At 47.4% G+C, this 25,779-nt stretch overlaps 1 protein-coding gene across 2 annotated transcripts in view; it reads right to left on the minus strand.

Annotated features, from left to right (window-relative positions):
- Positions 1 to 25,779, minus strand: part of ZPBP (zona pellucida binding protein) — a 263,439-nt gene that overhangs the window by 115,874 nt on the left and 121,786 nt on the right. For both annotated transcript variants that reach the window (XM_033930478.1, XM_033930479.1), the window contains exon 5: positions 22,697 to 22,915. In XM_033930478.1, coding sequence (XP_033786369.1) covers positions 22,697 to 22,915 — 219 coding nt within the window. The remainder of the gene's footprint in view (positions 1 to 22,696; positions 22,916 to 25,779) is intronic.

A 25,779-nucleotide genomic window follows, 5' to 3' on the forward strand; every position in this document is an offset into this window, starting at 1 on the left:
ACACCATGAAGAAAATCTAGTCCATTTTTGGGAGTAGCATTGACGAGTAGCAGGCTTCCTGGAAGCCTCCAAGACATTCCTCACCGCCTGGGAAAACTGGTGCGGAGTTACGTTGAGAGGAACCAAGCTGTCAGGTGGAGAGACTGCAGGTTGGGATGAAGCAGAGACCCCTGATGCTGAGTAAACAGTGAAGGAAACACTGGAAGTAGGTACGGTTCCCTGCTGCTGAGTTGAAGTAGAAGGGAGAACCAAGGTTGCCTGGGCCACCGAGGAGCTATCAGAATCATGGTGGCATGGTCGGACTTCAACTTGACCAGAGTCTTTTGAATGAGAGGGAACGGCGGAAACGCATACAGAAAGCGATTCCCCCAATCCAGTAGAAAAGCATCTGCCTCGAGGCGATGAGGAGCGTAGATCCTGGAGCAAAACTGAGGCAGCTTGAAATTGTGGGGAGCCGCAAAGAGGTCTATCTGAGGCGTTCCCCACTGAGCAAAGATCTGATGAAGGGGCTTGGAATGAAGGGTCCATTCGTGAGGCTAGAGAAGACGACTCAGTTTGTCCGCCAAGACATTGTCCCTCCCCTGAATGTAGACAGCTTTGAGGAAGGTGTTGTGGCGAACCGCCCAATCCCAGACTCTGAGAGCTTCCTGGCAGAGGGAGGCCGAGCCCGTGCCCCCCTGCTTGTTGACATAATACATGGCGACCTGATTGTCGGTGCGAATGAGGACCACCATGTCGTGAAGCAGATGTTGAAAAGCTTGAAGAGCATTGAAGATGGCTCTGAGCTCCAGAAGATTGATTTGATGGAGTCGGTCCGCACAGGTCCAGAATCCCTGAGTGCGAAGCCCATCCAGATGTGCTCCCCAGGCATAGGTCGAGGAATCGGTTGTGAGAACCTTCTGGTGGGGAGGAAAATGAAACAGCAAACCTCTGGATAGATTCGAAGAGGTCATCCACCAGAGTAGAGACTGCCGAAGAGCAGGAGTGACTGTGATGTGTCGAGTCAACGGATCCGACACCTGAGTCCACTGAGATGCCAGGGTCCACTGAGGAATTCTGAGGTGGAGTCTGGCAAACGGCGTCACATGAACTGTAGAGGCCATGTGGCCCAGGAGGACTATCATGTGTCTCGCAGAGATGGTCTGGTGAGAAGACACAGACTGGCAGAGATGAAGGAGAGCATCCATGCGCTGAGGAGGAAGGAATGCTCTGAGACGTACGGTATCCAGGACAGCCCTGATGAAGGGAAGAGACTGGGTCGGCTGTAGATGAGACTTGGGAAAGTTGATCTCGAATCCCAAACTCTGCAGGAACAGAATCGTTGACAGGGTTGCTGAGGTGACCCCTGAAGCCGAGGGAGCCTTGATCAGCCAGTCGTCGAGGTAGGGGAATACCTGAAGACCTTGGTAAAGGAGGGCCGCGGCCATTACCACCAGACATTTGGTGAAGACTCTGGGGGACGAAGACAGGCCGAATGGAAGCACTCGATACTGCAGATGGAGATGTCCCACCCGAAATCTGAGGAACTTGCGAGAGGCCGGATGAATGGGAATATGAGTGTAGGCCTCCTTGAGATCCAGAGAGCATAACCAGTCGTTCTGCTCGAGGAGGGGGTAGAGAGAAGCAAGAGTCAGCATACGAAACCTCTCTTTGACTAGGAATTTGTTGAGGACCCTGAGGTCCAAAATGGGTCGCAGGTCGCCCGTCTTCTTCGGAACAAGGAAGTATCGGGAGTAAAACCCCTGGTTCAGTTGGTCCGTCGGGACCGGCTCCACGGCACGAAGCCGGAGCAAGGTCTGAGCTTCCCGAAGAAGAAGGGCGGTCTGAGTCAAGTTGGAAGGATACTCTCTTGGAGGGTGGTCCGGAGGGACCCGATGGAAATGAAGAGAGTATCCTTCCTTGATGATAGTAAGGACCCAGAGGTCGGTTGTTATGGCCTCCCAGCGATGATAAAAATGATGGAGGCGCCCTCCGATGGGAAAAACAGGGGGAGGCAGAACGAGGTTGGTTATGCCCTCGACGAGACAGTCAAAAAGGCTGAGTGGTCTTAGGGACCGCAGGCGACTGAGACTTAGGCTGACCCTTCTGGGGAGGCTGACGCTTCGCCGGTTGCCTCGCAGGTGGAGTTTGCCTCGGCTGATAACGCCTCTGATAAATCAACGGCGGACGAGAAGATCGAGACTGCTGAGGCTTAGGTTTCGGCCGAAGGATAGATTGGAAGGACTTTTCGTGGTCAGACAACTTCTTCGTGACAGTCTCGATGGATTCATCAAAAAGATCCGTCCCAGCACACGGGATGTTCGCCAGGCGGTCCTGAAGATTCGGGTCCATATCAATGGTCCGCAACCAGGCCAACCGGCGCATCGCCACCGAGCAGGCCGCCATTCGGGCGGAGAGCTCGAACGCATCATAGGCAGATTGCATTAACTGAAGCCGAAGTTGGGACAGTGAAGCAACCACTTCTTCAAACTCAAACCTAGCCTGGGATTCAGTGTATGGTGTGAACTTCCGAAGCACAGGTAGAAAAAATTCCAAGTAGGCTGCAAAGTGGAAATTGTAATTCAGGACTCGAGATGCCATCATAGAATTCTGATAGATGCGTCGACCAAACTTATCCATGGTTCTGCCCTTGCGGCCCGGAAGCACTGAAGCATAGACCTGGCCAGGATGAGACCGCTTGAGCGAGGATTCGACCAGGAGGGACTGGTGAGAAAGCTGAGGACCCTCGAAGCCCTTATGATGCACTGTGCGGTACCGCGCATCCAATTTGCCAGGGACCGCAGGGATAGAGTAAGGAGACTCGAAGCATCGCATGAAGGTCTGGTCGAGGAGCTTGTGCAGGGGAAGCCGCAAAGACTCTGCTGGAGGACGAGGCAAGTGCATGGTATCGAGGTACTCCTTGGAATATCGAGACCCAGCATCGAGAGTAATGTCCATGTCATCCGCCATCTGCCTGAGGAACGATGAAAAGGACTGTTGGTCCGCCGTCGCCGGTCTGCGAGACGGACTAGAAGAAGAAGAGGATTCAAGCTCCAGAGAGGCCTGCAAGCAACAGGACGAGTAGAAAACCTCGGTGTCCTCGAACTCCGGGCCCGGAGGAGACCCAGTCGAAGCAGCATACCCCAACCGAGGCAATTTCTTCTGAGGCGAGACGGTCGAGTGTCGAGAGGAATGCTTCGAAGAATGTCTGGAGCGATGCCCCTCCCGATGCCTGGAAGGGGATCGAGCCCGTCTGTGAGAAACTGGGTCAGACGCCTCCAAGGAGCAGATTGGACTCGATGCCGTCGATCGCAGAGGCGGCAGAGGCGGCACCTCCCCCGACGCCGCCCAGGTTTGATAGGGGGTTCGGAAGAACTCGTCCTGCTTCCTGCTATGCCCAGGACTGGGTGGCCCCGAAGGTGGACGCCATACTGAGTCATGGGGCGGAGTAATCGGTTCCAAGGGAGGCAGGTCACTAAATGAGGCTTTCCTCGAGGGGATGGGCTCCAAGGGAGGCATATCACTAAGGGAGTCCCTCCTCGAGGGAATCGGTTCCAAAGGAGGTACAGCGCTAACGGAGGACCTTCTCGAGGACCCGGACACCACTCGCCACTCCTCCTCGCCGAGCAACGAGGTCGTGCGGCGAGGAGGAGGAGAAGGGGGCAGTCCGCCCCTCGAAGCCGAAGCTGGAAGGTCACCCTGGATGGTGGCAATCAGCCGAGGCCCCATGGTCTGCATGAGCTCCACGAACTGAGCCTCCAGGATGGATCGCAACGAAGCCGATATGGAGGGATCCGCACCAAAAGGGGGCCCTTCCGCACGGTCTCCGCGCTCCTTGGGTGCTGCGTGCTTCTGCTTGCCAGTCTTCGGCACCTTGAGCACCACTGGTGGAACTGTCGGGGTCGATACCTGCTCCGAGGAGACGGATGAAGGCACCGGCGCGGAAGTCGGGGCCGAAACCGGTGTGAACGATGCCGGTTTCAGGAGGCCCGAAGCAGCCGGGGAGGCAGAGGGCTTCGCCGAAGGAGTCGAAGCACCCGTCGATGTCGAAGCTGCAGGATCCGATGAAGCTTCCATCTTGAACATGGACTCCCACAGCAGACAGCGACGCTTAAACGCTCTCGCCGTCAGAGTGGAGCAAGGCCGGCACGATTTCAGGAAGTGATCCGGTCCCAGACACTGTAAGCAGCGTCGATGAGGGTCCGTGAGCGAAATCGCACGCTGGCACTTGCTACACTTTTTAAAACCGGTAATCGGCTGGGACATAGGCCGGAAAAGCTCCGCCGCAAGGTCGAAGGCGCGGGGCCCCAGCCACGCGGCCGACCCGGTATCGGAAGGAAAATTTTTTTTTTTTTTTTAAAGAAATCAAAGAAAGAAAGAAATGCAAAGGAGAGCCAAAAGAACTCAACCCTCGGCAAAAAAGAAGGCAAAAAAGAGATTCAATGGGCGCAAATTGAAGATAGACTTCTCAGCTCCGCGGAAGAAAAAGAACTGAGGAGACACGCCCGGTGCATCGGGCGGGAAGGCATTGGCGCATGCGCGGTGCGGGCATCTTGAAACTTTTGAGTTTCTTCAAGCAAGACATGCTTGCAAGATGTCCGTATCGGGGCTCTGTCGGATGACATCACCCACTAGTGAGAATACCTGCCTGCTTGTCCTGGGATAAACCCTAACATTGTAGATGACAACAGATAAAAACCTACACAGTCCATCTAGTCTGCCCAATAAGATAAACTCATACCATGTGTTGCAATGTAAGATATACATTCTTGATTTTGATTTGTCCTTACCATTTTCAGTGCATAGACTGTATAAGTCTGCCCAGCACTGGATATAATGACTGCATGCCTCTCCAGGCCCTAAAATATGAAACTTGCACCTTGAGCACTCTGAAAGGTCACTGACACTAGGAGCTAGCATGGTATGAGGTGGAGACACCTGCTTGGGAAAATGATTCCCCATAGGCAGAGTCAGCGTGCCCATAGGCAGCGTAGTGCTTCCTGGGCCTGTGCTTTCCATAAAACCCTGACAACATTGGAAAAGCCTTACATCAGAGGCCCTGAGGACCCCTAGAAAATCCCAGTCTGGGGAATTAGGTTCTCTTCCGCCACCACGTGCTTGCGTTTCGACGCTTGTTACTAGTGGTTTTTGGGTAGAATCTCTTCCTCGCAGACTGGGATTTTTGGGGTTCCAAAGCCCTGGAGGACTGAACAGAGGCTAAGCCCAAAGCTCCCGTTCTTCCTCTCGCGCCTCATGGCACATGGAACATGGCTGCTTCTCAGTCGGTAAATCTGCTCATAAAACACATGAATCGGGGCTCGACTGACCTGGAGCATCCATTACAAATGATCCCTAGGCAAAGCAAGGGGTTTTAAGGCAGAAAAGAAAACATTGGAAAAAAAATTGCTAAAAATCCAAGATGGCCGCCACCAGAAAATTTGTGCCATAAATGACCAATTGAAGCTAAATAGGAAACCAAAAAATAGCAGAAAAGGGGTTTTGGAAGTGGGAGAACTTACCTTAATCCTAGAAATCCTCAAAACTGGTTTTCTCAGCCCCCCCCCCCCACCACCAACTTTCCCCATAGGGAATAATGGAATTACTCACTGTGACTTCTAGTGTGTGTCAGCTTTTATCAGACTGCCTGAAGGGAAAGGATTTCTGCCTCAGAGATAGCTAGTACAAGTCCGCCAATGGAAATCTTCTGCTGCCAGCCGGGCAGACCCTGACCACAGACTCCCACACCTTAAAGTCCACGCAACATGCCGGGGAGAGAAACTATAGAAACATAGAAATAGACGGCAGATAAGGGCCACGGCCCATCTAGTCTGCCTACCTCAATGACCCTCCCCTACCTTTCTCTGTGAATAGATCCTATGTTTCTATCCCATTTGGCCTTAAAATCAGACATGCTGCTGGCCTCAATAACCTGAAGTGGAAGACTATTCCAGCGATCAACCACCCTTTCAATGAAAAAGAATTTCCTGGTGTTCCCGTGCAGTTTCCCACCCCTGATTTTCCACGGATGCCCCTTTGTTGCCGCGGGATCCTTGAAAAAGAAGATATCTTCTTCCACCTTGATGCGGCCCGTGAGATACTTGAATGTCTCGATCATGTCACCCCTCTCTCTGCGTTCCTCGAGTGAGTACAGCTGCAACTTATCCAGCCGTTACTCGTACGGGAGATCCTTGAGTCCCGAGACCATCTGGGTGGCCATTCTCTGGACCGACTCAGCACATCCTTACGGTAATGCGGCCTCCAGAATTGCACACAGTATTCCAGGCGGGGCCTCACCATGGATCTATACAATGGCATAATGACTTCAGGCTTACAGCTGACGAAACTCCTGCGCATGCAAGCTATGATTTGCCTTGCCTTGGATGAAGCTTGCTCCACTTGATTGGCAGTCTTCATGTTCTCACTGACGATCACCCCTAATTCTCATTCTGCTTCAGTTCTTGTTAGGATCTCGCCATTAAGGGTGTAAGTCTTGCATGGATTTTGGCTGCCCAGGTGAATGACTTTGCATTTTTTGGCATTGAAGCTGAGTTGCCAGGACCTAGACCAGCGCTCCAGTAGGAGTAGGTCATGCATCATGTTGTCGGACATTGAATTTATGTCTGTTGTGCTTTTGCCCACTACATTGCTTAGTTTGGCGTCATCGGCGAATAATGTTATTTTACCTCGCAGCCCTTCTGCCAAGTCTCTTATAAAGATGTTGAATAGGATCGGGCCCAGGACCGAGCCCTGCGGCACTCCACTGATTACCTCCGTCATTTCGGAGGGGGTGCCGTTCACCACTACCCTCTGAAGCCTACCTCCAAGCCAGTTCCCAACCCATTTTGTCAATGTGTCGCCCAATCCTATAGAACTCATCTTGCTCAGCAACCTGCGGTGTGGTACGCTATCGAATGCTTTACTGAAGTCTAGGTATACGATGTCCAGGGACTCCCCAACATCCAGCTTCTTCGTCACCCAGTCAAAGAAGCTGATCAGGTTGGATTGGCAGGATCTCCCCTTAGTAAATCCATGTTGACGGGGATCCCGTAGATTCTCCTCGTTCAGGATCGTATCCAATTGGCGTTTGATTAGAGTTTCCATTAGTTTGCACACTATTGATGTGAGACTCACCGGTCTGTAGTTTGCTGTCTCCATCTTGGAGCCTTTCTTGTGGAGTGGAATGACATTAGCCGTCTTCCAGTCCAACGGGACATTACCCGTATTAAGGGAGAGTATGAAGAGCGCGGATAGCGTTTCCGCCAAGACATCACACAGCTCCCTGAGCACCCTGGGGTGTAGGTTGTCAGGCCCCATTGCCTTGTTAACCTTAAGCTTTGACAGCTCGCAGTAGACACCACTGGGTGTAAACTCAAAATTACTAAACGGGTCATCTGTGTCAACCCTTGTCTGTAGCTGAGGGCCGAGTCCTGGCGCCTCGCGGGTGAAGACTGAGCAGAAGTATTCATTTAACTGTTGGGCTTTTTCCGAGTCCGCTTCTACATAGTCTCCGTCTGGTTTCCTAAGACGTACTATCCCGCCTGAGTTCTTATTTCTGTCACTGATATACCTGAAGAAGGATTTATCTCCTTTCTGGATGTTCTTCGCTAGAGACTCCTCCAATCGGAATTTGGCCTCCCTAACTGCTGTTTTGACGGCTTTTGACTTGGCCAGATAGACTTCCCTAGAGTCCTGTTTCCCTGATTGTTTGTAAGAGATGAATGCTTTTTTCTTCTCCTTGATGAGGTCCGAAATCTCCGCAGAGAACCACTGTGGCTTATTGTTCCTTCGCCGTTTACCTACTGATTTAACACAGCGGTTTGTTGCTTCTTGTATGGTGGCTTTCAAAGTCAACCACATTTCTTCCACGTTATCGGTTTCGGCTTAGCTTTGTAGCGCCTATGCAGTCGGCTCCCTGATACTAAGAGGATTGTTACACAGGGGCCCCACAGCTTGTGCTCAGGTCTCTGATAATTCAGCAGGTGAACAGCTCCCAGGGGAATGGACCCCAAGCTCCTGAAGAGACATCAAACAGGCTGGCTCCACAGGTATTCCAAAAGATTGTCCTAGGAGCAGCAAACAACTCACACAAGAAAGCACAGTTACTTACCGTAACAGGTGTTATCCAGGGACAGCAGGCAGATATTCTCACTGATGGGTGACGGCACAGACGGAGCCCCGGTATGGACACTTCAAGAACTAGAAAAAGCTGACACCCGCACCGCGCATGCAAGAGTGCCTTCCCGCCCAACGTAGGCACGAGGTCCCTCAGTTAAGATAAGCCAGCTTAGAAGGTAGGTCGGTTGTGAGAATATCTGCCTGCTTTCCCTGGATAACACCTGTTACGGTAAGTAACTGTGCTTTATCCCAGGACAAGCAGGCAGCATATTCTCATTGATGGGTGAACTCCAAGCTAACAGAGATGGGATGGTGGGAGAGTTGGCCAAAGAAATACAATTGGAAAACATAATGGCCGAAGTGCCTATCCCGTCTTGAGAAAAAACCAGACAATAGTGAGAAGTGAAGGAATGAACTGAGAACCAGGTGGCAGCTGTACAGAGTTCCTCAGTAATGTAACTATAAGGAAAATAACAAAAGCTGCCAGAACTCAAACTTAGGAAGTGGGACACGATATCCCCGTGTCAGGCCAGTCTGAGTTAAGAAGAACGAGAGGGAGGCAATCAGTCAAGTGAAAATCGTTCCCATGAATATAGGATATCCAAACTGAGTTGAATCAAAAGAAAAGATTGGAATAAAATCACTGTGGCTCCAACCTGCGTAACAAGGACAAAAAAACACTTATAGGAGAAAACATATCAAGCCAGGATCCTCGTAGGAAAAATGAGGTGCAGGAAACACAGACAGAAGAACTGACTGAGCGAAATGAAAATAGTAGAAGATACTGTGGACATGAACACAGAATCACCTTGGCTTGATGAAAGACTGATAAAGATGAAGCTGCTAGCAGGGCATGAACACTCACCGATCCCCATGGAAGAGGTGAGAGACATAAGGAAAAAACATTTTCAGGTAATAAACTCAAGTGGAGATGATGCCATTCATACAAATAGTAGCATCAACAACCAGGAAAGAACCACAGGAATAGTCCAGACGACAGAAGAAGGAATAAGGTGTGGTTACACACATGAAAAAACCCCTGTCATGAGCCTGGGAACCAGAGAAGAAATCAGAAAGAGGTTGCTCCTCGACAGATCAAGGAAAAAAATGCAATAGCATTAAAAAGAAGTCTGAGAGCTTTAGACTCGAGACTAGAATTAAACAAAGAAAAAATACCACCGGTTAGAAAGGTGGAAACAGGCAGAGAAAAAGACACCAGGAAAGAAAACCACTTTTGATATCAACAAGGGCAAGTGGCTGTTGTCCTGGCAGAAATCAACAAACAGGCTGAAAAAGATGTAAATGAAATGGATGCAGCCCAAAGAAAAAAACAATGAAGATTAGAAGAAATCAAAGAGTCCTGAGTCGGAGTGAACAGAGCAGGAAAATGAGAAGAAGAAAGGGCTCCCAAAATTTGAGTGGATGAAGAAGAGAGAACCCATGTTGACTGGGTCACCGTGCATCATGGTGATAACAGCTGTCATGAGCTTGAAGAAAAAGTCCAACACGAGAAGAAGCGAAGGGAATATATATAAAAATATGCTCGCCCAAATCAGGAGAAAAAGAACCATTGCCAGACGAAGAAAACTCCTGGAGTAAAAGGATTAAAGAATCCTGCTGAAATTGGCTGCTAGAAAATTCAGCTTCCCATGAATAGCAGCAAGAGCAGATGGCCAATCGCCTCCAAGGTCACAAAAACAGGGCCTCCTGACATAACAAGAGAGCCCTAGATTCCTTGCTCAATTACATATAGTGTAAAACCCCTGAATTGACTGTGCAAGGAAGGAGGACTTGAGGACAGAGTAGATGATAAAAATCATGAGGTCCTAAAAATATCATTAGAAAATATTTGGGAAAAATCCGATGCCTGGCAGTCAAAAGACCCTGGGGCTGTAGAATGCCCATATGAACCCCCAGGGAGAAATTAGATGCAGCAAGCATGAAGACCATGCAAGGAGGTAACAAATAGAAAAGGGAACCTCCATATAGACTAGAGGAGATCAAAGATATACAAGTTTTGAGAGACAAGCCCTCGCCTGGTACCACTGGAAAACAAAAGACCACTGAGGAGTACAAGAATGTAGGCTGACCCGTGGCATAACAGAAACAGGAGAATGCCTGTTCAAAAGAAAGGTGTGTAAGATTGAAAACAATCTTAAAAAGAAACACTCTCAGGAGAGTGGAGTCAAGAAGTACCCCAAAGAAACACAGACATGAATACGGGTATGGAAAAAACAACCGGGTAAAATACTGGATGTTCAAAAAATGGAAAAACAAGAAAGCCCTGTAATCGAATAGATGTGTCCAGCACATCAGACACTCCCTGAATAATCTGAGAAGAAAAACCCCCAAACTGGTAAGGAATACAGTGGAAAAACAAAGCTTGAAAACCATATGAATTGGAGCCTGTAGCGGCTGCCCGGAAAATCAGGAAGCAGAGCCATGAAGTTTGAAATCCAGAAAAAAAAAACCAACACCGTCATCCAGTGGCCTTGATAATTAAGAGAAAGACCAGTAATCGAAGAGAACCCTTCAAGGAGAATTAGCAGGAGAAAACAGGGAGGACTGCCTAAGATCCCACGCAGACTCTCAAAAGAAAACTAAGTCTGAGAGCAGGAGGAAAAGATTAAGTAAATAAAGTCTCCAGATGAAGAAAACTCGGAGAGCCTAGGCTCGTAGGAGTACAGGAAGACTGAGAATACAGCCACCGTGACAGTGAAAACTGCTACACAGATGCGGCCAGAGAAAACTCACCAGGTCCATAATGTAGAGGAAACATTTTCCAGCACAGCCCCAGGGACACGTTCCCACATCAGACATATTCAATAACCTGTCCTGTTGAGTAATGATAAAGACAGACACTCAGATGCAGACCAGATCTGTAAAAAATAGATCTGCAAAAACAGGTACTCAAATGGAAAAGTGGCTACATGGAATGTGCACACCAATGAATGTCAAGGAAAACCATTCAGGCAGTAGGGGAATCTAGTAAGCCTTGTCCACTCTGCCTAATCATGAGGAGGAACTCTATCAGGAAGGAAGCAAAGACATATGGGAACTACTTCATAGGACGTGCTCAAAAAGTCTCCATAGAGATCCAGGAAGGGAAGCAAACCACCCTGGAGGAGATAAAGACAAGGAAGGAAAATAAATTCCATAGGGAAAGAAATGACTGTACAAAGTCAACTCCCAAAGGAATGCATTTACAGAAAATTCCCTAATGGTGCAATTATGAAGGCTTTGCGAACCCCACTCAAGGGAAAAAAGCACATGTGATGAAGAAGCACCCACCACTTCAGAGAGAGATGGGGAGTAGTTCTAAACTGTCTCCAGTTAATCTGTTTGTACGACCCCAGCTCGACTAGCCAAATTACTACCAGCATGTCCGGATAATTTATTAAGTACCTGCATGCCTCCAGCTAATTCCAAGTACATTCTAAGTTTTGCATGACTGGTATACCTATCAAGTTCTTGCAGGATCTGCCAACTACCAGTTCCTCCTCCCACTAGGCGGTCGTCCGGCCTCCCTCCTCTAGTCCTGACCCAACGTCTGGCCATCTTTCCCTCAGCTCAGTGAGCGTAGTGAAGCTCTTCTTCCCCCTCTCTACACAAATTCCAGCCTGCTCCCCCCCTCTTTGACCAGCTGGCCTCTGTCTCTCTCACTTCAATCCCCTCCTTTAACCACATGGCCGACTTTACAGGAAAGTTAATAGCCCTACTCCTCCTCTACTTGCTTGGAATAAGAAATTGGGTCTCAAGAGCCTTAGCATTTGAACCAATCCCAACCCACTTCACATGGGATATAATCACTGGGCCTGAAAAGTCTCTCCACCCCCCTCGAGTCCTCCATGACTGCCTGGAAACAGGCCCCTTTCCTATCACCGTGGTAGATGCTAACCGCCATTCCTACAAACCATCACATAGAAGAAAACGATCCCTAAAAAACATACAATGTGCTGAGTCCTCTACGCCCTCAGAACACTACACTATCTCAGGAGCATATCTGAACATCCGACTGGTCAGGAACAAAGCTCAACTAGTCAAAGACCGGCTGGAAGAAACACACCTAGACATCTTACTTTTAACTGAAACATGGCTAATCTCTGACCAGGATGCTATCATAAACGATATACTACCAGCAGATTACAAAATTATTCCTCTATCGAGAAACTCAAAAAGAAGAGGTGGTCTAGCAATAATTCTCCGAGATCATTTCAAATTTCAAACACTTGACTCTAAACTAACCAACGACCTGGAAATTTTCACTTGCAAAATATCTAAAGAAGACTGCAAAGACAATTGGATCGTCATAGTTTCTTAATGCCCCCTAACAAATGGAACTTAGCAAAAGAAGATCTCTACGAATTCCTCCTTACCAACTCTGTAGCCGGCACTTACAATCTACTAGCTGGCGATTTTAATTTACACCTCGAACAGGAAGAGAATTCCAACATAGCAGATCTACTCTCCTTCCTCACATCTCTAGGCTTTTCCAAACCACCCCCGACAAAAACCCACAGGAAAGGTCACCACCTAGACTTAATCACATCTCTCACCAATGCTCCAATCACCCCCAGCATAAGCTTTATAAGCGAAACCTGGACTAACACTCCCTGGTCAGACCACCTCCTTTGTAATTTCGAATTACACTGAACCAAGAAACCACCTAAAGGAAAACCAAGATTCAATCACAGAGAGAAAACGATCTGGACAAGAGGACAACTAAACCTGGAAGAATTTTGGTCGCACTATCCCTTAACATCCATCCCGGACTCCGATCCAAACTTCATCCTAGGATGGAAAAATTTCAGCAACCAGGTTCTAAACGACATTGCACCATTGAAAGTCTGCAAAAAAGACACCGCGTAACAGCCTGCTGGTACGATGCCGAATTACTGGCACAAAAATGAGAAATACGTAAACTGGAAAGAGTACGATGCAAATCAGGAAAAGAACAGGATAGATTCACCTGGCAACTAAAAGTCAAAGAGTACAAATGAATGATTAAAGAAAAGCGCTGCAAACATTATTCCCAATCAATTAATTCTCCTTCGCTGAACAGCAAAGAACTCTTCAGAATTGTCAATTCATTATTTGATACTGAGCTACATAAACATTCTCTGACAGACCTCCAACCCCCTGCTTCTATCCTAGCCGACTACTTCGCTTCAAAAATTCGTAATCTGAAAACATCCCTTATAACTACAAGCATCGACCTATCTATCAATCTTCCTGCTCCAGGAAATGAGAGCTCAATTGCAGACATGACCTGGAATCACTTCGAAAACCCAAACTGGAACCAATTCCTCAAGCTCTATTCTAAATATGCGAAATCCAACTGCTTACCATCATGAAAACAGCCCCCCTCCCATTTAAAGCTGAACTTTTCAACTGGGTTACACTTTGCTTGTCCACCAGCTACTTCCCATCGGAACTCGGTCACATTCTCATATCTCCTATTATCAAAAACTCCAAGGAGCCAGTCACCTCGGTTGCCAACTACAGACCCATTGCCAACATACTTCTTTTCCTCAAACTAATGGAAGGCCTAGTTAACCTTGATCTCATGACTTACCTAGAGAAGTTCGACATTCTACACGACTCTCAATCTGGATTTCGTACAAATTATAGCACGGAAACAGTCTTAGCCTCACTGACAGACTACCTCCTCCATCTATTCTCCCTGGGAAAAAGCGCATTGGTACTTCAGTTTGACCTGAGCAGTGCCTTTGACCTTGTCAACCATGACATTCTGCTCAGATGCCTCGATTCTATTGGCATCTCTGGACAGATCCTAACCTGGTTTACGGGCTTCTTAAAAAAACGCACTTACCAGGTCCACAGCGAAAGAGCCTTCTCCCATTCCTGGTGTAACCCCTGCGGAGTCCCACAGGGATCCTCTCTCTCCTTCTCTATTCAATGTCTACATGGCACCACTGGGACATATGTTATCTGATTTAAAATTGAAATCATACATATATGTGGATGACACTCACTTCAAACTAAAACTGAACCCAGAAAAAACCAAGCTTTTCCTAGCAAGTCCCAACCACAAACTAACAAACACCTCCTTGAAATTAAACGGGTTAACCTACCCAATCAACCCTACCATCAAAATCCTTGGAGTCATCCTAGACCGATGCCTGTCATTTGAAGACCATACTAACGCTCAAGTTTAAAAATGCTTTGGCACCCTCTGGAAACTTTGTACCATCAAACACTATTTTGACTTCCTCTCCTTTCGTTTGTTGGTTCACTCCCTAATCTTAAGCACCTTAGATAATTACAAAATCATATACTTGGGTTCCTTCAAGAAAATCACCAAACGACTGAGACTCATTCAGAATACAGCCGTTCGCCTCATCTATGGTCTCAAAAAATCCGATCACATAAGCCCGTACTACAGAAAACTACACTAGCTGCCGATGGAGGCAAGGGTCATCTTCAGGTTTGCCTGTCTCTGCTTCAAAACCATAACTTGTCTATCCCAATCTACCTATCGCATCACTTTGAACTTCCAGGCACCACTTGCACACATAATGCCTATCTGTTCGCCTTCCCCTCCCCGAAAGGCTGTATCTACAAGAGATTCCTTGACAGAACACTGTCATTTCAAGCAGGCAAATGGAATATCTATCCACCCTCATTTCCAACTCACCCTCCTACCAGTCCTTCAGGAAATCAACTAAAACCTATCTCTTTGACAAATTCCTCTGACCCCCTTCCTGCTTTGTAAGTTCTCTGAAACACTTCCGGATAGACCTAGCTTCCCCCAGCTTACCAATGTAATTAGAAATTTTTCTCTGTAACATCGCTGTCTGTGTACAGTCTCTTCCTCTGTAAACTGCTCTGAACTGCTCGTGGTATTGCGGTATACAAAAAGCACAGTTACTTACCGTAACAGGTGTTATCCAGGGACAGCAGGCAGATATTCTTGACTGATGGGTGACGGCACCGACGGAGCCCCGGTACGGACAATTTTAGAGTGATTGCACTCTAAGAACTTGGAAAGTTCTGGTAGGCCGCACCGCGCACGCGTGAGTGCCTTCCCGCCCGACAGAGGCGCGCGGTCCCCAGTTATGATAAGCCAGCTAAGAAGCCAACCCGGGGAGGTGGGAGGGACGCAAGAATATCTGCCTGCTGTCCCTGGATAACACCTGTTACGGTAAGTAACTGTGCTTTATCCCAGGACAAGCAGGCAGCATATTCTTGACTGATGGGTGACCTCCAAGCTAACAAAAAGAGGGATGGAGGGAAGGTTGGCCATTAAGAAAATAAATTTTGCAAAACAGACTGGCCGAAGTGTCCATCCCATCTGGAGAATGCATCCAGACAATAATGAGATGTAAAAGTATGAACTGAGGACCAAGTAGCAGCCTTGCAGATTTCCTCAATAGGAGTGGAACGGAGGAAAGCTACAGATGCTGCCATTGTTCGGACTCTATGGGCCGTGACAGAACCTTCCAGTGTCAGTCCGGTCTGAGCATAACAGAATGAAATGCACGCTGCCAGCAAATTAGACAACGTACGTTTAGAAACAGGACGTCCCAATTTGTTCGGATCAAAGGACAGAAAGAGTTGGGGAACTGATCTGTGGGGTTTCGTACGCTCTAGATAGTAAGCTAGAGCCCTCTTACAATCCAAAGTATGAAGGGCCTGTTCCCCAGAATGAGAATGAGGTTTCGGAAAGAAGACAGGCAGAACAATGGATTGGTTGAGATGGAATTCAGAGACAACCTTAGGGAGAAACTTTGGATGTGTACGCAGAACCACTTTGTAATGATGAAAGACCGTAAAAGGTGGATCTGCAACCAGTGCATGTAGCTCACTGACCCTCCTGGCAGAGGTAAGAGCAATAAGGAAAAGTACCTTCCAAGTGAGAAACTTGAAAGAAGCGGTAGCTAATGGTTCAAATGGAGGTTTCATTAAAACGGAGAGAACCACATTGAGATCCCAGATAACAGGAGGGGCTTTAAGAGGTGGTTTAACATTAAAAAGACCCCGCATGAACCTGGACACCAAGGGATGAGCTGAGAGGAGTTTTCCATGGACTGGCTCATGAAAAGCCGCTATAGCACTGAGATGGACTCTGATTGAAGTGGACTTGAGGCCAGAGTCTGACAAAGAAAGAAGATAATCCAACAAGGTCTCCACTGCAAGGGAAGTGGGATCATGATGATGGAGAAGACACCAGGAAGAAAAACGTGTCCACTTCTGATGGTAACATTGAAGAGTGGCCGGTTTTCTGGAGGCATCCAGAATTAAACGAACAGGCTGAGACAAAAGCGTATCATGAGAAGTCAGCCCGAGAGATACCAAGCTGTCAGGTGCAGAGACTGGAGGTTGGGATGTAGAAGGGTTTCCTGATGCTGTGTAAGCAGAGAAGGATACAGTGGCAGAAGAAAAGGTTCCCTGGAACTGAGTTGAAGTAGAAGGGAGAACCAATGTTGCCTGGGCCACCTCGGAGCAATCAGAATCATGGTTGCTCGTTCCCTCTTGAGCTTGAACAAGGTTCTCAACATGAGAGGCAGAGGAGGGAAAGCGTACAGGAACAGATTGGACCAATCGAGGAGAAATGCATCCGCTGCCAGACGGTGAGGAGAGTAGAGTCTGGAGCAGAAAAGGGGCAGCTGGTGATTGTGAGGAGCTGCAAAGAGGTCTATCTGCGGAGTGCCCCATTGAGTGAAGATGGATTATAGAGTTACAGGATCGAGAGTCCACTCGTGAGGCTGGAGAATTCTGCTGAGCTTGTCCGCTAAGGAATTCTTCTCTCCCTGAATGTAAATAGCTTTCAGGAATAGATGGTGATTTCTGGCCCAAGTCCAGATCTTCTGGGCTTCCTGGCATAAGAGGCGAGAGCCCGTCCCACCCTGTTTGTTGATGTAGTACATCGCAACTTGATTGTCTGTGCACAACAGGATAACTTGAGGAAAGAGAAGATGCTGAAAGGCCTTGAGGGCATAAAACATCGCTCTGAGTTCCAGGAAATTGATGTGATGCTTCTTTTCCTGGTCTGTCCAAAGGCCTTGAGTTTGGAACTGGTTCAAATGAGCTCCCCATGCATAAGGAGAGGCATCGGTGGTGATGACTAGTTGATGAGGAGGTTGATGGAACAGAAGACCTCTGGATAGATTTGAGGATATCAACCACCATTGTAGAGACTGACGAAGAGATGACGTCACAGATATGTGACATGAGCAAGGATCCGTCGCTTGGGACCACTGAGTAGCAAGGGTCCATTGAGGAGTGCGCAGGTGAAGACGTGCGAGGGGTGTGACATGAACCGTGGACGCCATGTGATCCAAGAGAATCATCATTTGCTTTGCCGAGATGGAACGCTGTGGAAGCACCTGCTGGCATAGAGATTGAAGCGTTTGAAGACGGTTGGACGGCAGGAACGCTCTCATGAGGACTGTGTCCAAGACAGCTCCTATGAATTGAAGTCTCTGAGTGGGGATGAGATGAGATTTGGGTAGATTGATCTCGAACCCCAGAAGTTGAAGAAACCTGATGGTTTGGTTGGTGGCCAGAAGAACAGTCTGAGGTGCATTGGCCTTGATTAACCAGTCGTCCAGGTAAGGGAAGACCTGAAGGTGGTGAGATCGTAGAAAGGCAGCCACCACAATCAGACATTTGATGAACACTCTTGGAGAGGAGGCAAGACCGAAGGGCAGCACCTTGTATTGGTAATGACAACGATTGATCATGAAGCATAGATATTGTCTGGAGGCCAGATTGACAGGTATATGAGTGTATGCGTCTTTGAGATCGAGGGAACATAGCCAGTCGCCTTGATTGAGAAGAAGATAAAGAGTGGCCAGAGAAAGCATCTTGAACTTTTCTTTGACCAAATACTTGTTGAGATCGCGGAGATCTAGAATGGGTCTGAGATCTCCTGTTTTTTTGGGGAGTAAAACCCCTGCCCCTTTTGATCTAGAGGAACCTCCTCTATGGCGTTCAGGAGGAGGAGGGATTGAACCTCCTGGAGAAGAAGGAAAGACTGAGGAGTGTGCAAAGCAGACTCTTTTGGTTGACTTGGAGGAGGTAGAGTCTGAAAGTTGAGAGAGTAGCCGTGGTGGATGATGTTCAGGACCCACTGATCTGACGTGATAAGTTCCCAATAGCTTATGAAATAAGTAAGGCGTCCTCCTATAGGCTGTGGAAGTTGGGAAGAAGGAACAAGACTGGCTATGTTCTGGAGAACCAAGTCAAAAGGGTTGTGTAGACTTTTGTGAAGGTGTAGGTTTTACCTGCTGCTGTTGTTGAGGTTGTCTAGCAGCTGGACGTTGTTGTCTCTGACGTCTAGGCTGTTGTGCAGCTTGAGGCAGAGGACGAGCCACAAATCTACGTTGGTAGGTTGATTGTGGACGAAAAGGCCTGGTTGGTGGAGGCTTCTTAGTTTTAAGAAGCGTGTCCCATCTAGTCTCATGAGCCGATAATTTTTGAGTAGTGGAGTCCATGGAATCTCCAAACAGCTCATCCCCCAAGCAAGGTGAATTGGCTAGTCGATCCTGGTGATTGACGTCGAGTTCTGAAACCCGAAGCCAGGCTAGCCGTCGCATGGCCACTGACATGGCTGTGGCCCTGGAGGTCAGCTCGAAGGTATCATAAATGGATCTGACCATGAATTTACGAAGCTGTAAAAGAGAGGAACAAGTTTGGTGAAAAGTAGACTTTTTCCGATCAGGAAGATATTTCTCAAAAGCAGTGAGATTCTGAATAAGCTGCTTAAGATAGAAAGAGAAATGAAATGCGTAGTTTCCTGATCGATTGGCCAACATTGCATTTTGGTATAGTCTTTTCCCAAACTTATCCATGGATTTGCCCTCTCTGCCAGGAGGGACTGAAGCATATACACTAGCCCCTTTGGACTTTTTTAAAGTGGACTCAACCAAAAGGGACTCATGAGGCAGTTGGGGTTTGTCAAACCCAGGGATAGGAATGACCTTATACAAGGAATCCAATTTTCGGGGAGCTCCAGGAATAGTTAAAGGAGATTCCAGATTCTTATAAAAAGTCTCTCTCAAGATGTCATGGAGAGGTAACTTAAGATATTCCTTTGGAGGCTGGTCAAAATCCAAGGCATCTAGAAAAACTTTGGATTTCTTTGACTCAGCCTCCAAAGGAATGGAGAGAGAGTCACACATTTCCTTTAAAAAGGAAGAAAAAGAAGATATCTCTGGTCTAGAGGAGGGTCCTAAAGCAGACGGGTCCTCATCACCAGAAGAGCATTCCCCCTCAGAAAGAATAGGATCCTCTGAGTCCCCCCACAAGTCAGGATCTCGAATTTGAAAACTCCGGTCTCGAGATTCCGGTGTGGAAGGCTCTAAATGACGGGATTTACGAAGAGACTTCCCTGACCTGCCTGACTCGGTACCGGGAGATGTCACTGTATGCACCGGAGCCGAAGTCTGTACAGCTTGATGGTGAGCTCTCGGCTCCGGTGCAAGAATCGGCATGGAGACCGAGGAGACAGATTGTACCGGTACCGACAAGGTGGACGTCGATAAAATAGGACGGTCCACTGTCGGTACCGGTGGCTCAGACCGAACTGGTACCGGCAGATTCGGTGCCAGGAACGAAGGCAGGAGGTGCTGTAACTGTTCTTTAAGTTGCACCTGTAGAACAGCAGCTATACGGACTTCGAGGGAAGGCACCGGTACCGCTTTTTTCTTTTGTGGTACCTGCGGTGCCGCTCTACGCCCCGAGGATGAGGAACCCGATGTAGAGGGGCTCACCTCTATTGGGGCGGAGCGCTTCCGTGAGCGCCTCGAGGTCGGCAGGATTGGGCTCGCTGCCATCGAGACCGGAGGACGCTCCAACGGGGAAGGCTTCTTAGCCGGCTTACCTGAAGGAGTCGACACCGACGCGGTATCGCGTGGTGTAGATGATGTGGGTGCCGACTGCGCCGGTGCCGATGTCGTTGCCGGTGTTGTAGAATCAGACATTTCGGCACCAAATAGTAATTTCTGTTGAATTTCTCTATTTTTAAGAGTTCTCTTTTTCAAAGTCGCACAGCGGGTGCAGGTAGACGCTCGATGGTCGGGACCAAGACACTGGAGACACCAATTATGTGGGTCAGTTAGTGAAATTGGTCGTGCACACCGCTGGCACTTCTTGAAGCCGGGTTGAGGGGGCATGAATGTAAAAACGGCTTCAGCCAAATCGAAGGCCGAGGCCTCGATGGTGGCAAAAGGCCCCGCCGGGGCAAAACCGAAAAAGAAGGAAAAAAACCAAAGTTTTTTTGTTTTTTTTTTTAAATAAAGAAAATAAAGAAAAAAGGAAAGGAAATAAAATTTCCTTAACAAGTTTACGCGAGCGGGAAGTTTACACAAAAATTCTCTCACAACGGCCGTTGAGAGAGACGCGTCTTCTTAGCTCCGCGGAAACTAAGAAACTGGGGACCGCGCGCCTCTGTCGGGCGGGAAGGCACTCGTGCGTGCGCGGTGCGGCCTACCAGAACTTTCCAAGTTCTTAGAGTGCAATCACTCTAAAATTGTCCGTACCGGGGCTCCGTCGGTGCCGTCACCCATCAGTCAAGAATATGCTGCCTGCTTGTCCTGGGATAAATAAAGTTATTATTATTATTATTATTATTAAGACACCCCAAGCCTCTCAACCAGTCAAAGCCAAGACTATCAAGGAGTCGAAGGCCAAATACAGTTTGATGACTGCAAAGCCTTCCCATACCAAAACAATACCGACACTGGTAACTGCAATGACAACTGGTGTCACGGGATAGGAGTCGTCAAAAGCAGAGAAGACTCAAGTGAAAATGTCCCCAGAATCAAAAAACGTAACCGGGTAGCACTAGAAGAGATGGTGTCAACAGGGCTGACTACCCAAACAACTGGAATCACAGTTGAACATGTCAATGTCGACAAGAAAGTCAGACATTGACCTGGATGTCGATATGGACTGAGACAATGATCAGATATGACGACAGTAATATGAAGTCGATAGAAAAGTCGACATCAAGCAGGGAGGTCGACACCAATTAGAAAAGTCGACATCACCGACAGCAACAGGGAAAACATGCCGATGCTGACCGAAATTGTGGCATGAAAGAAAACACTGTTAAAAATGAAGAACCAGTACCAATGGAAACAATGCCGGTAACAAGGTGCAACACTCCCTAAATGAAAAAAGCTGGTATCAAGGCACACAGCACCACTGAAGCAGACGGGAAAAGCCACTGGCACTGTTGGTCCATGACTGGTACCGATGGTGTCATTCCCAAGCAGAGAAAAAAGGACACCGGCACCATTGGTCCATGGCCTGTATCAATGGTAATGCCCCAGCAAATATAAAAAGACGCCAGTAATGTTGGCCATGACCAGTACCAATGGTGTTTAAGCCCCAGCAAAGAGAAAAAGACACCAGTACCGTTTGTCCATGATCGGTAGCGATGGTGTCGTTCCAGAGTAGAAAGATAAAAGCACCAGCATACCCAGGGGCTATGACCGGTACAATCGGTGCCGCTCCTAGAGGAGAAAGAAAGAAAGAACACTGGTACCCTTGGTCCTCGACTGGTACCATTGGTGTCGTTCCGGAGCAGAAAGAAATGAACACTGGTACCCTTGGTCCATGACCGGTATCATAGGTGTGGCTCCGGAAGAAAAGAAAAGAACACCAGTACCCTTGGTCCATGACCAGTACCATAGGTGTGGCTCCGGAATAGAAGAAAAGAAAGGGACACTGGTACCCTTGGCTCATGATCGGTACCATCGGTGTCGCTCCACGCTTCAAAGATGAACATGCACATATCAAGACAGTCATCGACATCGAAGCGGAGCCAAAGATAGGACTGAAAAAGGTCGGCAGGATTAGACTCACTGCTACAATGACCTGAAGTCCTAAGGAGAAAACCAACTTACCAAAGAAGAAGCATCACAGGCGGTGCGGACCGGATAAGCAGTGCCAGAAGTACGCTGGGTACCGGATCACTGGCGTCACCTGATGTTGGATTCCTGACATCGACTGGTGCCGGATTCCTGGCGGCGTCGACAGGAAATTGCTTCTGGAGAATACACATGAAAATGCGCTGAAGAGGAAAAAAGCAAGGGAAGAAAAAAACGGCAAGGCTGAGGTCCCGAGATTGCTAAAATAACAGAAGGATGTCGGTGAAGACAAGTTCCACAACAAAACAACCGCATGGAGGAAAAATAGGCAGGAAAAACCAGCCCGAGACAAGAGCCATGCAGAGGGGAGAAAACAAAATGGCGATCCATAAGGCTCCACTAGGCCATACCTACATTTTTTTTATACATTTTTTTTATTTTGTAGAATGAACCTATCAACGAAAGAAAAGAAGAAACTGGCAAAAAGTCAGTAAAACCACGTCAGTAAAACTTGCTGCTATATACTGTACCATCTATAATTTCTTTTGCAAACAATCAGAACACCTCAGGTATACAATGTTGCAATAATCTGTGATAACAGCAAAGTCTATATTACAAATATAAATTAATCAAACTGAATATATTTTTTTAATCCTTAGCTACTAATCAATCTTTAAAAATAAAATTATTTTCATTTTAAGTTTCCACTGTTATTAATGCAAAATATTATCAATAGTTTCATAAAGATGTTCTGTATTTACCTGAAAATAGAAAGAATATTTCATTATGTAATCCTGCTCTCTGCATTTTCACTTGATGGCAATCTGCTTTAAGCATCAAAACTTCACAGAACAGATTTGCTACCAACTTTTTTAGTAATTCATGCAGCATTTTCTGGAAAGAAATATTGTAGCTGCTTTTGCAGGGGGCTGAATGATACCGAACTGAAAACTCATAAAAGAAGTTGGGATCATTGTAAGCTGTAGACAAAAAAGAAACATGATGTTAATAGAATGTGCATAACTTCACTTATACCCTTATGAAGCGAAAATGTTTTTGCTTTTTGACATTAATAAAGGCTCCATATCTCTATAATAAAACCCTAAGCTGCGCATGCGCACTTCTACTTGCGTGTTCCGTATGTCCGTGGCCGGAAGAAGTGCGCATGCACGCCTACAACTGCCCCGAGCTCGGAACAGCAAATAGGGCCAGGCGGAGGGTCGGGCGCTGCTCCTGCGCGGGACTGGAGACTATAGGACCCCTGCCCACCCACCCCACTGCAAGGCCAATGCACCTATCTGGAGTCCCCTGCTGCCGACCCCCCCCCCTCACAAAATCCAGTGCTTGCTCACCGTTCTCGCAGTGCTACTGCTTTAACTCTTCGGCCATAGGCAGCATGAGTGAAGTAAACAAACTGCCTTTGGTGACCCAGAAGCTTTTCCTATGCTACTGCTTCCTGCCCCCACATAGGCGGAAAACAGTAGCAGACAGAAAGCTTCCAGGTCACCAGAGGCAGCGTGTTTACTTCACTCATGCTACCTACGACCAAAGAGTTAGTGCAGCACCGCAAGTAGATCGGTGAGCAAGCAGTGAGGGATGGGGATGGATCACTCAGTGAGGGATGGGGAAGAATAGCATGGTGAGGGTAAGAGATGCTGGACCTCAGGGATGGGGAGAAAAGTAAAGTAAAGGACCAGACCTGCTAGGGAAGAAAGTGAAGGGGCAGATAGAGATGCCAGACCATGGGAGGAAGAGGAAGGAAAGGGGATATTAAGACTACTGGATGGGAAAGGGGGTGGGGGACAGAGAGAGAATAGAGAGATGTCAGACCAGGGAAAGGAAGGAGGGGGAAGAGGTTCAAGACTAAAGCAGGGGGAGGGGAAGGGAAAGACAGAGATGCCAGAACAAAAAGTGGGGGGGGGGGGGAGGAGAAAGAGGGGAGAGAGATGCCAGACTGGGAAAGAGGATAAAGATACCAGACCATAGGAGGGGTAAAGAGAGGGAAGAGATGGTACACAGGGATGGAGGGAAAGAGGAGAGATATGGAGGACATGGTATACAGGGATGGGATGAGGCAGGAGGTGACTAGAGAACAAAAGGAAGTAAGCCAGAGAAGCATAAGAGTTACCATACTGAGACAGACCACAGGTCCCCAAAGAGTAGAACAAATTTATGCTACTTAAATATAGAAACGGGGCATGGGGTGGGGTCAGAGTCAGGGTATAGGTGGGGCTATTCTAGCACCCGTTACTGTAACGAATGTAACGGGCTAAAACACTAGTACACACATAAAACAGTTATGTAGATGGAACATAAAGCATGCATCAGACATCTACAACATAACAAACATGAACCATTTTAGGTAATCCTCAGCCAATTAAACACAGGATTTTAACTGTTAGATTAATAAAAGGACTGTTGGGGACAACAGTGGGACTTATTTATTGAGGGGTCCTTTTACAAAGCCACGCTAGCGGTTTTATTGCACACACCAGATTAGCGCGCACTAGCCAGAAATCTACCGCCTGCTCAAAAGAGGCGGAAGCAGCTAACGCGTGCGGCAATTTAGCACATGCTATTCCACGCGTTAAGGCCCTAGTGCGGCTTTGTAAAAGAAGCCCTAAGTATTAATGGAAAACTTTTGCACACATTAATAATGAAACACTGATGATAGCTCTGGGGAATATTTTTAGAGATTGAGGAGCATATATGTTAATGATCCTCAATGGAGGTGTAATTAAAATTTCACATTGACTGGCCATTTTTGCTTAGGGCCTCTACACGGGAAAAGAAACATTCAATGTAACATTATAAGAAATTCAGCAGGAAATCTGCCTAAATTCTCTCTTAGGCTTCCATGGCTGGTATCATGCTTGTTACAGTTTTCCATGTCTCGCCATGTATAGTCAAGTAAAAAACCGACAGTTCAGTCATCATGTTGTGGCTTTCTTCAGGGTAATTTGTGAGGTCTGCAGTTTGTCTTTATATATCAGTATCTCTCAAACTTTTTTGGCTCTTGCACACTAAATGGAGCAAATGTTTTTCCACAGCATATTATAATTGAAATTATAAAATTGCAAAACCAACAAAAATTTAAATCTTGAGAGTTATTTATTTAAAGTTCTTTAAGGTATGTATGGGTAATTGTAACAACGGTGAAATTAAAGTAGATAGAATTGCTAATCAATGCAGTGGATGTGCTTGTTTTTGAGTGCAAATTAACTCAAAATGTGGCTCAACAGTTGACAAGCAAACACCCATTTCATCATTTATCATCTGCAGTCATTCTCTTTTTTTCAATTTAATTTCTCTCAGAGTTGAAAATCTACGTTCTCCAAGATACGAAGATCCAAACAGTAATAAAGCCTTGATTGCTTTATTGCTCAAGTTAGGATAACTACTGCATAAAATTTAAAAATAAAACTAAGGGCTCCTTTTATCAAGCCGTGCTAGCGGGATTAATGTGCGCAATGTTTTATCACGCGTTAACCCCCGCGCTGGCCTGCTCAAGGGAGGCGGTAGCAGCTAGCGCGGCTGGTGGTTTAGTACGCGGTATTACACCTGTTAAACCGCTAGTGCGGCTTGATAAAAGGAGCCCTAATATTACTTGCCATTTCAAAGACCAATCATGTCAAAGAATGATGCTTGTCTGGGCGGATGACTCCTTACACACACAGACGCTCATAATATTGATAGCCACTTGGGTACGCACCATATATGTCATCTATTCTACTTATGCAGGGAATTTTTTTAAATTAAAGTAAAATTCTGGAATCTCTCGTGGCACACCCGGAATGTCTTCAAGGCACACAGTTTGAGAGACACTAATTGGTTGGAGCTTGAG

The sequence above is a fragment of the Geotrypetes seraphini genome, chromosome 2 (assembly GCF_902459505.1).
Source record: "Geotrypetes seraphini chromosome 2, aGeoSer1.1, whole genome shotgun sequence".
Taxonomy (NCBI): Eukaryota; Metazoa; Chordata; class Amphibia; order Gymnophiona; family Dermophiidae; genus Geotrypetes; species Geotrypetes seraphini.